General features: G+C 44.4%; 2 protein-coding genes across 3 annotated transcripts in view; both read right to left on the reverse strand.

The window, feature by feature from the left end:
- LOC306927439 (uncharacterized protein) overlaps positions 1-14,261 on the reverse strand; it is a 79,936-nt gene that overhangs the window by 38,314 nt on the left and 27,361 nt on the right. The gene's annotated exons all lie outside the window — the stretch shown is intronic.
- On the reverse strand, positions 158-13,108 carry LOC306927418 (E3 SUMO-protein ligase ZBED1-like). The gene is made up of 10 exons (XM_079507146.1): positions 12,908-13,108; positions 7,935-9,630; positions 6,874-7,252; positions 6,162-6,211; positions 5,360-5,401; positions 5,147-5,242; positions 4,813-4,902; positions 3,445-3,538; positions 1,087-1,174; positions 158-959 (listed from the first exon to the last, which is right to left on the reverse strand). Exons 1-10 carry the CDS (start codon positions 13,049-13,051, stop codon positions 159-161), a joined length of 3,480 nt encoding a protein of 1,159 aa, XP_079363272.1. The 5' UTR covers positions 13,052-13,108; the 3' UTR covers position 158.

Here is a 14,261-nt window from a genome sequence, read left to right on the forward strand (position 1 = left end):
AGAATTTTTTTCCGTGATATTGGAATCTGTAATTGCCCCTTGGAAATAAATCCTCCACAGCAACATTCCAGACCAATAGCTACACAGTGATCTTAGTCTGGCCATGCCAGGATAAGGATGCACTGGCTGTTCTCTCCACATTTAAACGTAAATTCCCATTATTTTTGAACCACTCTCTCCAGTAGAGAGAAAAGCATGTCCATCCTCTCCTCGCTTTCTTGAGCTCTCCGCTTCTCCGCTTCTCTCTGCAGCCTCATATCCTCTTTGAGCAGCTCTAGGAGATCGTCATCTCTGCCTCTCTTCCTCTGCTGCTGAACAGCTACCGCCGCACTGGGCCCTGGTGTGCCAGACCCTACGGCTGTGACAGACCCTCCGGCTGTGCCAGACTCTCCGGCTGAGGTGCCAGACCCTCTGGCTGAGGTGCCAGACCCTCCGGCTGAGGTGCTAGAGCCTACGGCTGTGCTAGACCCTCCGGCTGAGGTGCTAGAGCCTACGGCTGTGACAGACCCTACGGCTGTGACAGACCCTACGGCTGTGACAGACCCTACGGCTGTGGACCTAGACCCTACGGCTGTGGACCTAGACCCTACGGCTGTGACAGACCCTACGGCTGTGAAAGACCCTACGGCTGTGGACCTAGACCCTACGGCTGTGACAGACCCTACGGCTGTGACAGACCCTACGGCTGTTACAGACCCTACGGCTGTGACAGACCCTACGGCTGTGACAGACCCTACGGCTGTGGTCCTAGACCCTACGACTGTGGTGCTAGACCCTCCGGCTGTGCTAGGCCCTGGTGTGTCTGGCTGTGATGTGTCCTCAGTGACAGAGGAAAGCAGGATAGGTGGGCTGATGCACCGGATCTCTCCCAAAGCCTCGTCCATGAGGTCGAAATAAGGCCAGGTGGCAGGTGCCAACCTCCCGCACACGCCATCGCCCGGCTTTGGATACTTGCAATCCTAGGGCAGTGGCAAACAATCATGTCAGTTAGAAAGTATGTAAAGGATTTAGATGGCCTCAGGTTTAAATGGGTTAAATGTCATGATTAAAAACAAATAGTATTTTAAAAAAGGTATAACTACATACTTTCCATTTCATCTTCAAGTTTTCCCATTTCTTTTTTGCCTGCTTGGGGTTCACCACTTTCTCCAGGCCCATTTTCTCCAGAATAACCCTAATAACAGAATACATTATATTAAACGGAGAATACAGAATAGAGAAAATACATAATTTAAGGGTTGCATGGTGTTGTTTCGACGTACTAACAGTCCGACAGGCATTATTAGTCCGACACCCAACCCAAAAACGGACGCCACTGGTGATTTGTAACCCACCACAGGGTCGTTTTAACCCGCAGCACATGTCGGGAGCGACGGGTGATATTTAACCTGCAGCACGCTGAGCACGGGTTAGTTTTAACCTGCAGTGCATGTCGGGATGGGAGTGACAGTGTTGGCGGACTAATGACTGTAGGACTGTTGGTATGTCTAACCAACGTATTTTTATTTAACCAGTAAAAACACATTGAGACTGCATCTCTTTTTCAAGTGAGAACTGGCCAAGCGGCAGAATACATAATTACACTTTCAACGCTAAATTGTACATGTCAAGTTATACAACAGCCAAATAATAAATACATGAAAATACCTCCAGAATATATACAACATAATAACCGGGTACAATCATTTTTGCACACAAATACACAAGTACAATTATGGACGGAAACCAAAGAACAATAAATATTTGGGCATATGCGAAGGCTAGTACACATCCGAACATGTGCAGGTGTTGGATTGTACTCTTAAGATGATCCTTTTGAAACTTCTCTTCAACACAGAGATGCACCCTTATGGAGGTTGAACTAGTATTTAGGTTCAATAAATAACCAGTGAGTCGCCCTAAAGGGCGAGGTCGCGTGCACGCATCCGCCTGGGTGACGGCAGACTGCTGGGCAAGTGCTGCCGCTTTGGCATGGGGGGTCAGATCAACATATGGAATGTCAGAACACGTCAGCTCCATATATGGAGATCTAAGGGTGGCAGCGGGTGCAGTGTCTTGAGTGTACAGAGTTTGATGAGGTCAGATCAACATTTGGAATGTCATAACAGGTCAGCTCCATATATGGAGATCTAAGGGTGGCAGCGGGTGCAGTGTCTTGAGTGTACAGAGTTTGATGAGGTCAGATCAACATTAGGAAAGTCATAACAGGTCAGCTCCATATATGGAGATCTAAGGGTGGCAGCGGGGGCAGTGTCTTGAGCGTACCAATTTAAAAAAAATCCTGGGTTCTCACAGTCCAATGTTGGCAGTACTGCAGTGGTAGCATATAGAGTTCTCAAAGTCTGCCCGAGCCTGACCCGACCCGGCCCGACATTTTCGGGTAGGGTATGGCCCAAAATACATGCCAATTAGTTGGACCTGGCCGAGCCTTGGGCTCTGTGACTCAAGGCAGCAGAGCGCATATAAGAGCCGTGAGGCTCGAAACGTCATGTCCACTATGGTGTAAGGAAATAAACCTTTTACGTTTTTGAGCTTTGGAGCTTAGCTCAGTGTGCGGACCCTACTTCCTCTACTAATGCCCCTTACTTCTGGCCTCGGCCCGGCACCTGACGTTTAGTTAGTGGATGTGCATGCTTTATTGTATTTTTCTGGAACGGGTACTGCATAGCCGGGTGGGGCATGGATCTCCAACTTCCATTGTTACTGAGCCGGGCACCGGTCTAGTAAGTTTATAAATCCAGGAAAAGTACATTCAAAGTGTAACAAACCTGGATATTTTGACAAGGACTTAAGGGGGATTGTATCAACAAAATCGACATAATATTAAGCAGCACTGTATCAACAACATCGACATAATATTAAGCATCACAACACCTTTTCAGACGATCAGCTCGTCTGGTAAGATATTATTATTCACATGCTTTCTGGTTAATGAAGTGTCCCGTGTGCACGGTGTGCTGCATTTTCATTATAACGGTTTTACAGCCGCGGTGCTCGGCTTGAGCCTGATACGTTTTGCATTGGTGAAGCGTGGTGTCTGTCTGCTCAGAATAGCCTACAAGCCAGATGAACACGTTTTGGGTTTATAGATCTTCCCATTCTGCTGCTGTGTTCTGTGCCGCGGCGGTGAGCCACCCTTGGAGGACGGAATATAAATGACAGGCAGCAGCAAGCGAGAGCGTCAGGGAGAGAGAGCTAGAGAATGAGAGATGCATGACAACAGGGATTTAACTGTAGGTCTACCTTAGCATATTTTGTGCAGAACATGGCATGTGAAGTTGACATTTCGCCAACTATTAGAAGTCCATTCTTTCACTGCGCTATAATTTGAGCCACTAGTGCTGCCTACTGTACTGGCGATGCTCTCTCTCTCTCTCTCTCTTAATTTTCAGGCCCGATGAGAACTCTAGTAGCATATCACAAAAGGGCTATTTTTTTCCTTACGTCCAAGCTGCACAAGAACTGTACTTCTGTCCAGTGAACAGGTCCCGATGGTCCCTCCTCATCTCTATGAAGCGCTTGTTACAGGGTGGGGTCCCTAAAAAAAAAAAGTACAAAAGAGTCATACATATCATATACATAAAACATCTATACTGTCATGTCATCTCTATGGTCATCTATATCAGTGTTTCCCAACCTGTGTGCCGCGGCACTTTACTGTGCCGTTAGATGTGTCCAGGTGTGCCGCCTGATTTGACCGAAAATAACACTAACCCTCCCCGAAAGCAATATTATAGCTACTGGGCTGCAGGCTTCCTATTGTTGCGTCGTTGTTGTTGTCACACGTCTAACCATTAGACGTGCGATAACGACGGAACAATAGACTCTACGACCCTCGGCCATTGAAATGTTAATGCAAAAGAGATGCATCCAGAAGACGCTACATTTCGCGCATATGCACGTAGACAGCAGACACATACAGTCCTACATGTCCCGACCCAAACACTGAGGAGGTAAAGTAAACGTGACGTTGTTGTGATTAAACGATGTGCCACGAAAAATAGCTGTCCAACTGTCCCCCGCGGTTTGACCAGAATTAGGCTCCAATTTAACCCATTCTGGGCGGTTTAAAGCATTATGTTATGCTTTAGCTATTGAAAATGTGGCGCAAATCTTTATATATATTCTTTCAGAGCGAACATTTTTAACTCAAATCTTTGCTTCTGGGGGAGTCCCTGGAACAACATATTTTCAGATGGGGGTCAGCGGCCAATTACATATAGTTTCTGGGGGTCCTCGACATGAAATATTGAGCACCACTGATATAGAACATGGGTATTTTCAGAAAACTGTCAGGATTTTTTAAATTTCGTAGTCAGGTCTAAATGGGTTAATGGCATTTCTATCTCTGGGACCCCAATGTATATTGTAAAATCACTGTTAATTTAACTCTGAGAGTGTACAAATGGAACCAAATGGACGCGTTAGGGTCCATTTGTACACTATCTGAGTTACAGTCCCATAAGGGTCCATTTGGTTCATTTAGCTGGGGACCAACTGGAACTCCCTCAAGGACCCCTGGGGGTCCCCGGACCCCACTTTGAGAACCACTGATCTATAGCAGTGGTTGGTTCAGGGCACCCCTGTAAATAACATTTTAATCCATGGCACCCCTGGCCTGAATTACATTGTTAGTATATGTAAGGTAGTGGTTACTTTACAGTACCTTACATTTATTTCAAATACGTAAATCTTTCTATATTTTGATTGTTTGCCTGTTATCTGTCCTCTGGTACCACATCCAATACAGCATGGAATTGTGGACAGAGTCCTATCCAACGATAACAAAATATTGTAATTGGAAATACTTACATCTGTTATTACAGTCCACGGCAGTGTCATTAGGGTCTTCCTGAACTGTCTCATCGGGGTCTTCCTGTACCTCACTGGGGTCTTCCTGTACTGTTGATGAGAAATGCAATAAAACATTACTCAAAATGGGCTCTTACTTCTACTAATGTCACCAAAACTAATCCAGACTGAGCTTAGAGTCATACAACGCACATACAACGTCATACAACGCACTACATATCATGTTTAGTTTAAGCACAGCATTTAAACCAGCCGTAATATCTCAGTCATGTTTAACCACAACTCAGTGTTTCACTCAATGTTTATTTTACGACGACAAACATCTCAAACGTACTGATCTGTGGGTGGTCTTCAGGTTCCTCCTGTTTAATAGAAATTAGCCCGGCTGAAGACTTCATCTTCACCTGCAGTGTGGACACCACAGACTGGTCTGAAATGAAGAAATGTATTATTAATACCAATTTAGATTTAAACCAGCCGTAATATCTCAGTCAGGTTTAAGCACAACTCAGGTCATTTACTCAGGTTTATTTTACGGCAAACTTACTGTGTGGGTGGTCTTCAGGTTCCTCCTTTTTAATAGGCCGGTCTGAAATGAAGAAATTAATATTAATACCAATAATAATAATAATAATAATAATAGCATTAATTTGTACCTGTCATGAACCCAAGGATGCTTTACATCAAAAACAATGAACAAACCAAACGAACACCAAACTAGTTGCCATAATCCTGAGAGAATAGGGGTGCGTTCGGAAATACCGCACCGGAGCACACTCGCCTATTAGTTTGCATTGCACAGTGCGCTAATTTCCGAACGTGCCCTAGGTGTCTTTTCAAGGCAGCCTTAAAGGACAGCTCCAGACTAAATAACATATAGGCTAATTTTCCTACTTCTATTGATCCCAAATGACTATGAATTGCCATGGGGTCTATTTTGCAGAGTTGAGCCTGCCGTCCAGTTTCCCCATGCAGTCCTCATAGCATAGAGCGGAGCCCATAACCATATCGCTTTTTTGTGTAATTTCAAAAGCGATTTTATTTTGGGTGTTACGCTATTTCAATGACGTCATACGAACGTTGTTTAAACTTTGCACCTACTAAAGCATCTAGCCAGTCACACAACAGATCATTGATATGCATCCAAAGTCATTCTATGTTAATTCACGCTGTTGACACTCGGCAGTCTGCAGCATTTGTAAGCTTTGTTTAGAGGTGAGAACGTATGTGCTCCTGCTCAAATGTCTAGCCGTACACTGCCTATATTGAGCTAGCAACTGAATTGTATGCGTACGTGACAATAAACAGTAAACACCTTGAAGATAGAAAAATGGGAGACAGTAACATACTGAGGTATGGCTGGTCTTCAGGTTCCTCCTTTTTCACCTGCACCTGCGGTCTGGAAACCACAGAATGAAGAATTAAAATTCCAGTTTAGGTTTTATTAAGGAGAGGAACACCTCTTACAACTTCAACAATAACGGACATTAAGAGTAACTTATTTGGTTATTCATTGTCAACTGGGCAAGTTGTTTCACAGAGCACTTCCTGAATAATCAATTATAATTCCTAACCTTTTTCCAGTTCAAGTTGGCCAGCATGAATGAATATTATGTGGGAAAAGATAATCGATAAAAAAAAATTAACAAAAAATGTATCTCACTGATAAGTTTGTGAATAAGACAAAACGCATCATGTAGCAAAAGAAAATGGCCTGTCATACAGGTTGATCACGTGACGCAATGCAAACAGAGCTGCAGTGGATGTTGTCTTCTTTTTAAGCTAGTTCAACTTCTGACACAAAAGTAGCTCTATCGGGACCGCCACCTTTTCATTAGGGGGCTTTCTGTCAGAAATTAAGGTTTAAAATCGCTTGAAGCTCGCAAACAGCTCACAGATGGATGAGCACAAATATTGGAAACACAAAAGCCACCGGACAGCCGTGGGAGAACAGTTGCTCACAGACTACAGTATGACTGCACAAAGTGCACATACTCTGACATGAGAGTGTGAGTGTGTGTGTGTGTGTGTGTGTGTGTGTGTGTGTGTGTGGTGTATTACTTTGCTTTGTCATCGTCAAGGATCCTCTTGGCAAGCGCTTTCTTCAGTTCCCTGTTCTCTTCATGCAGCTGGTGGATTATGTTGCGCCTTCGCACACACGAGTCACATTCATCTCCAGCTGTCTGTGTCTGAGCATCCTGCGTCTGGGAAACAGGCTTGCAAACCTCAGTTTCACCTGTTGCTTCTTCTCCATCTTCACCTAGTAGTGACATGGCGGCCCAGCACGGACGTGGCTGTGCAGTCTCCATGATTCTCTTTTGGTGTTCTCTCTTTGACCGCCTGGCAAAACAGTCTGTCCCTGAAGGCTTGATTTCACCAAGGCCCAGGTAAGACTGTGCACAGTCTGGACTGGATTCCAGGATTTCATATACTGGTTCACCTGGGAACACACAACAGGAAAAAAAAAACTAAATAACGGTAATAACAGTTTGGCTACCAAACAGCACACGCTGTCAAGTGTAAACAAACTGCATTTTCTTCTCTTGCTGTAAAATTAACTGAAATAAAGCGTCATTTAAAGGACCACTTCACCACTTTTCCACCTATCTTCATATAATAGGTCCTCACTAATAATCATGAAAAAATGGTCGACTCGGTCTGTGTCTCATAGGAGGGCTGTGGGCAGTTCAGAAACCGTCTTCCAGTGACATCATCGATGGGGAATACAAGCTAATAGAAACTGCAGGCTTTCTAGTCCTGAAAAGTTGCAATGCGAAAATGGAAGCCATCGTTCTCACGATAATGAAAATCTAAATATTTTTGTAAAAGAATCTTGTTTAAAATAAATCTGCCTAATGATGATGTCACTGGAAGACGGTTTCTAAACTGCCCACAGCCGTCCTATGAGACACAGACTGAGTAGAAAAAAAAACGTGCAATTTTTTCATGATTATTAGTGAGGACCTATTATATGAAGATAGGTTGAAAAGTGGTGAAGTGGTCCTTTAATCATGGCCAAAGTTTAATGAAAAACAAAAGAAAACAATAATTAGGCTTAATAGGCTACAATACATGCCTTTTTAGCTAGGCCTATTGATTGACAAAATGATGACTCTACTCACTGCTGTTGATTTGAACCCGACGTTCGTTGTGTGCCAAAAAGACCAACGTGTCTACGTTCTTTGGCAACAGGGAACTTCTATTTTTGTTTAAAATAAATCCCGCTTTGGAGAAGATGCGCTCTGATGGGGTTGAAGTGGCAGGGGTGGAGAGAATCCTCTTCGCTACAGCTGCCAATTTGGGATAACGATGCTCATGATCTTTCCACCACGACAGTGGTCCGAAACACGCTTTGGATTTGTCTCTTAAGAATTCGTTCAGTTCACTCCCTGCAGTCGGCCCCTGGTCCTGATCTCCCTCGGATCCATCATCATCGTCGTCGTCCATTGAGAGGAGGAGGTGGCGTTCTCTCTCTCGGCCCGTTTTAACCCTCTTTGCCGGCGGTGAAGCCGTGTCGCTGGAGGTGTCACTTACTTCTTCCTCCCGGACCCTGACCGCTGGTGTCAGGCTCTCGGCCAACGCAGTCACCTCCGTGTACACCAGTTGCTTTTCCTTGTCGGATAGCCACTTTAACTCCTTGAAGCGGGGGTCAATAGCTGCGGCCAGGATAGCAGCCTCAGTCGGGTCTGAGAATTCCCACCTCCCGTTAATTTCCTCCACCAGTTTACGTTTCAGAGCTTTTGTGGCGGTACTGTCTCCAGCTTGCACTGTAAGCCACCGTTTTTTTATATTCGACAGCATTGGCACTACTGCTGATATGGACACATTTTCTTCTTGCGACAACAGTTCAGTGAGAGTGACAAAGGGCTTCAGGACGGCAACAGTGTCCGCTGCGATGGCCCACTGCTCCATTGTCAGGTCGAGACCTCGGTCCACTTTTTTGGTGATGTTTGGATCAGAGAGCACAGCGGAGATTGTCCGCCTCTGTTCACAGAGACGCTCTAGCATAAAATACGTTGAGTTCCAGCGTGTTGCAACATCTTGAATGAGACAATGGTCTACGACTTTCTGAAGCTTCTGTTTCTCTGTTAACGCAGCAGTTTTTGTTACACTCTTTTTAAAGGCGGCCACCAGTCGCCTTCCAACTCCCACGGTACGGGTTACTGGGTCGTGGTGTTTTACTGCTGCCTCAATGCAAAGCTGTAGTGTATGCCCCGCACAATAGACCCCCTTGACAGTCCCCCAACGCTCTTCTTCGTTCAGAATATCGAGGCACAGAGCCATATTGGAAGCATTGTCGCCAACGACCACAGCCCTCTTTTCTGCACGTATAGCGTATGCGTCGGCTACTTCTCCAAGTTTTGTTGCAATGTTTAGCCCTGTGCGAGACTTCTCCATTAACTTGGTCTCCAACACGTAGTTTTTCATTTCCCAGTCGCTGCTAATCATGTGAGCTGTCACTGTCATGTATGCTTCCATGTTTATACTGGACCATACATCAGTTGTGAAACTAACTGCAGTGCACTCATCAATTTCACTAAGAATTTGCTTCTTTATGACGGTGTGTTTTACAGCAAGTTCACTTGAGACATACTCTCTCTTGGGCAAAGTATACCCTGGCTCCAGTATTTTTATGAAGCGATTAAACCCTTTCCCGTCTATAATGTTTATTGGTCTCATGTCCTCGGCAACCATTGAGACAAGTCCAGCGGTTATGACACCCTTCCTGTGATCCGTAAGTCTTCTCACTGTTGACTCCATTGTCATGCTGGAACCGGCGGATGAAGCAGAACCAGCATCCAGCATTGTATTATGCATCTAAAAACACAATGATAACAATTAGCCAAGCTTCTAAACTTACATTAGCCACAGGCTAATTTAGCCCTGGTCCAGTGCTTATAGCAGTGGTTCCTAGAGTGGGAGTGTACACTCTGAGTTAAATTGGCATTGATTGTAATTAGTGTCAATTTGGGGGTCCTTGACATGAAAGTTTGGGAACCACTCAACCACTGTCGTGCGAGGGTTTAGATTAGAATTTCACGGAAATAAACAAAACCAGGTAGCTGCAGCCGTGAGCTAGCGGTACTGCTGCCCGTGGCATGGCCCCGGTAGTTCTGAAGCTGCATGCACGCCCCCCACATGCACGACAATGCGCGTTGACGGCTCGCTCAACATCTAAAACAAAGCAAGCGGTGGCGTCGTCTACCTAGCTGGCAGGCTCCTTTGTTATGCTTTGCAAAGTTTGCATAACATTACCTGATGTAGTAATGTAGTGACTTCTCATCACTTGAATCACTTCACATGATCTCAGTTACACTGTAGGCTATAAACGGCCATGCAGGTAGCTTAGCCGCATATATCTTTTCTACGTCCGAGCATAGACATGGTAACGCCCCGCCTGCCTCTGATTGGCCTACAGACACTGCCGGCCTTAAGGCTCATTCATAGTCTGAATTTTCGGTGGTGAGGTGACCACCGGAGCTGAAATAACGTTGAGCGGTGGTGAGTAAAAATAGAGAGAAGGGCTGGGGCCGTGGCGGTGGTTTGCTCTTCACCGCTGCTCGTAACGTCATGTTGTAGTTCGGTGGTCACCTCACCACCACATGCTGGATAGTCTGCCCCCCCAGTCTGCCGCGAGGTTACTCCGTGGTGGGAAATAAATAAATAATACAAGTACGATATAATACAAGAGAATGACAGCTTGGCACGCGCAACAGTAACTTTTATTTTTGTAGAAGGCAAACTATTGTTTATGCCATTGGCCTGTTTATTTGTATACATGTGTAAACTTGAAAGATTATTGTACTGTAAAAAAGGTCTCTTTTCCCTTGATCTTATTTTTTTTAAGTATAATAATTAGATTAATACCTTGATCTTTATCTTTTTTAGTATAATAGTATTAGTTTACTATAATTAGATTAATTCACGATAATCAACACTAACACTTTAATTTAGAACACAGCCAAATCAAATCATAGTAGGATACGTGTTCAATCAATTATTCAATCAAAGCTAACAGCACAAACAGTATTAGTTTGCCTCTTCTACAAAAATTAAAGTTACAAGTTACTGTCGCGTGTTGCCATTCTCTTGTACTTATATTATTTCCCACCACGGAGTACCCTTGCATCTCAGAGGACAGGCAAGACGGGCAGTGTCGGTAGGCCAATCAGAGGCAGGCGGGTGTTACTGTGTCTATGCTCAGATGTAGAATAGATATACGCAGCTTAGCCTAGTATTATTCTGATGACCCACCGAAGAAGACATGTGTCCAGACTCCATGCAGAGGAAACATTGTTTCGTGCCTAAAAACTAAAAAAAATTACAAATGTGAGTTTATGTTCTCTTAAGGCTGAAGCTCAAAGCTTTTATGCCTATCCTACATGTTGGTTTATTTACAAAAGTTCAGTGAATGTTTATTTTTTCTTTCCATTTAGCCTACTGTTCATTTACTAAACACTACTGATCAGTTCAAAACCTGAAACTCACATGGTTATCCCTGACCGTTGTTGGTTCTTGTGATTGTTTTAAAACCACTGTTTTGAAAGCAAAATAATGTGAGTGAGTATATGCAAAGGGCTTTTATATACAACTAAAAGGAAAATAATTAATTAAATTAGAAACAACTAATTTACAATGCAACGAAATCATAAGAAATATAATTACATTAGAATAGGTGTTTTTCCTTCATATAACTAGCACGAGCTGAGTCAGAGTGGCTATGTGCACGTGCACCGTGCACGTGACGTGCACATGACATCATTAAAATATAGCTCTACTAGTTAAAAAGTCCACAGCACACCACTGGGTAGCTGGTAGCCCCATATGTGCCCTCTCCCTACGCTCATTCTGTAGCTCCCATTGGACGTGTGTGTACTGATTACATTTCTGCCAATAAAGTATTCAATCGGCCCAGGCGGTGGCGTAACCGCCTGGGCACCCGACTGGTAATCCAGTCGCAGTGTGCCGCGGGTTCGACTCCCGAGCCCGACACGGCCTTTACTGCATGTCTTCCCCCATCTCTCTCCCGTTTCCTGTCAGCCTACTGTCTGTCCCTTCAAAAACCAATAAAAGGCGTAAGCCGCAAAAAAATATCTTAAAAAAAAAAAAAAAAAAAGTATTCAATCATTCAATCAATCAAAGCTACTCATCGAAACAAAGCCTACTAGACCTAGGAGAAAAAGTCTATTCTCCAGGCTGGGAAGCGTCTCAGGTCCCCAGCTTCTCTCTGAAATGCACTTTGTGCCATTTTATTAAAGTAATGTACCGGACAGGGTAACTTATTCTACTACGGCATTTCCGGGTTGTGCCTGCGCCGATCCGGTTGGATTCAATTTCCTTTCATGACGAAAATAGTGCATTTTAGAGAGAAGCTGAGGACCTGAGACGCTTCCCACAGTTCCCAGCCTGGAGAATATACTTTCACCAACACAAAAGAGGCTTTGTTTCGGTGATTAGCAGAGTAGTCTTGTTTATTTTCGATAAAAAGTTGGACCGCTCGCACAGCAGTGGCATTTTTACCCGTGTGAACAAAGGCATTCCCGTCAGGGCGTTAGTGAGAGACTTGCCAGTGGTTCCCAAACCTTTTCATGTCAAGGACCCCCAAATTGACACGCATTAGCTCACGGACCCCCCCCCCCCCCCAATTGAAAATATATGCCAAGGAACCCCATAAGAGAAGATTTTCACGGTTCTAGCAGTGTTATTTTTTAACCATTTTCATTTCAAGGGCCCCCAGTTTGAACTGAATTAGGTTACGGTCCCCTATTTCTATCTATGAGACCCCAATGTATATTGTAAAATCAAAGTTATTTTAACTCTGAGAGTCCATTTGCCCCTTTCGGGACCCTCGGTTACCTTTTCTTAATTGTTCCGAAAGGGGCTAGCTCTGGTCCATAGCTCTAATGCGTTTCATTTGCATTAGAGCTATGGACCAGAGCTACGAAAGGGGCCAAGAGTCCATTTGTACACTCTGAGTTACAGAATACAGACCCATAAGGGTCCTAACTATCATTTAGCTGCGCCGGACCCGGCTAGGGCTAATTTAACTGTGTTTCACCCACGAGGCACGTACTTTCGTTTAAATGCTACTTACGTGTTGCAAGTGATTCTTCAAGCTCGTCGTAGACTTGTGATATGCCAGTTTCTTCTCGCAAATTTGGCACTCCGCTTTTTCCGGCTCATCTTTGCATATTTTAAAATGTAACCAGACCATTGACTTCTTTTTCTGCGTGGACATGACTGCAGCAGCTGCACTTCTTGACTTGACTATTGTTGTTGTGTTCGTGTTGTTAACACACGACGAGAGGGGACGGAGTACTCGGAGACGTTGAGGAAAAACGGATGCGAGGCGCAAGCATGGCTCGCGGACCAAAAGGAGCCGGCTGCGGACCAAAAGGGGACGCTTTTATTTATTTTTTAATAGAAATTAGATTTAGAATAGTCGTTTTTGTATTATTTCAAGTTCGAATCCCGTTCCCATCGAACGAACTACGAATGTTCGGTTTTTTGGGGGTCAGCCTTAACATATGATCACATCATGCACAACTTTACATCCCAGCCTTACTGTCTGACGGTATTTGGCGATAGTGTGTAGTGGATCGTTTCGCACACACTCTGGTTTCAACCCGGACGAGAGAGAAAGACGGACACGGCTGCCGTCCTTCCCTCTAACATGTCCGGATTGAAACACACGCACACGCACGCGCGCACACACACACACACAAATACATCATAATCAGTTATTTAGCGCCATAAATGCTGGGTTTACTTAAATCATAAGCAGGAAACAAACAATGGTTTAGACGAAAAAATTATAATTATAATGTACCATACTGGGCTGGCATACATTTCACTGTGTGCAAACAAAACGATTTGTTTGCATACATGAAACGTCATGTTTGTTTTTGTTTTCTTTGTGTAAGGTATGCGTGTGTTGTGTTCTATTTTATGACCAGTTGGCGTATTGCTGCCTCCCACTGTTGATCTCGGGTACTGTCCATTGTTGATTGAATATAAGTTTGCAAAGACAAGCACAGGACAGGAGAGTACAGTTCAATACAAGACCCAAGAAAGCACTATGGCTCAAGTAGGGTTGCCACCTGTCCCTTAAAATACAGAATCATCCCTTATTGGAGAATTAAATGATGCGTCCCTTATTGAACCAATAAGGAACACAGTTTGTTCCTTATTTTCCTAAATAGCCTCTACACGTCAACACTGAATTTAACAATAATGAACAAAACAAAACACAGGAAATATTAAAGTCAGCACAATTGTTCTAGCAGGAGGCACACAGTACCTAAAGTAGCCTAAACCAGTGGTTCCCAAAGTGGGGTCCGGGGACCCCCAGGGACCCCCAGGGGTCTTTGAGGGAGTTCCAGGGGGTCCCCAGCTAAATGATAGTTTGGAACCAAATGGACCCTTATGGGTCTGTAACTCTGAGAGTG

This window comes from Electrona antarctica, assembly GCF_951216825.1.
Source record: "Electrona antarctica genome assembly, chromosome: 8".
NCBI classification, from domain to species: Eukaryota; Metazoa; Chordata; class Actinopteri; order Myctophiformes; family Myctophidae; genus Electrona; species Electrona antarctica.

Excerpts from the sequence above, each read along its gene's own strand:
- LOC306927418 (XM_079507146.1), bottom strand. The coding sequence starts at position 13,051 with ATGTCCACGCAGAAAAAGAAGTCAATGGTCTGGTTACATTTTAAAATA. Across the intron at positions 9,631-12,907 it reads TGAAGAATCACTTGCAACAC|ATGCATAATACAATGCTGGA; the intron begins GTAAGTAGCATT and ends TTGTGTTTTTAG. Across the intron at positions 960-1,086 it reads ACTTGAAGATGAAATGGAAA|GATTGCAAGTATCCAAAGCC; the intron begins GTATGTAGTTAT and ends CCACTGCCCTAG.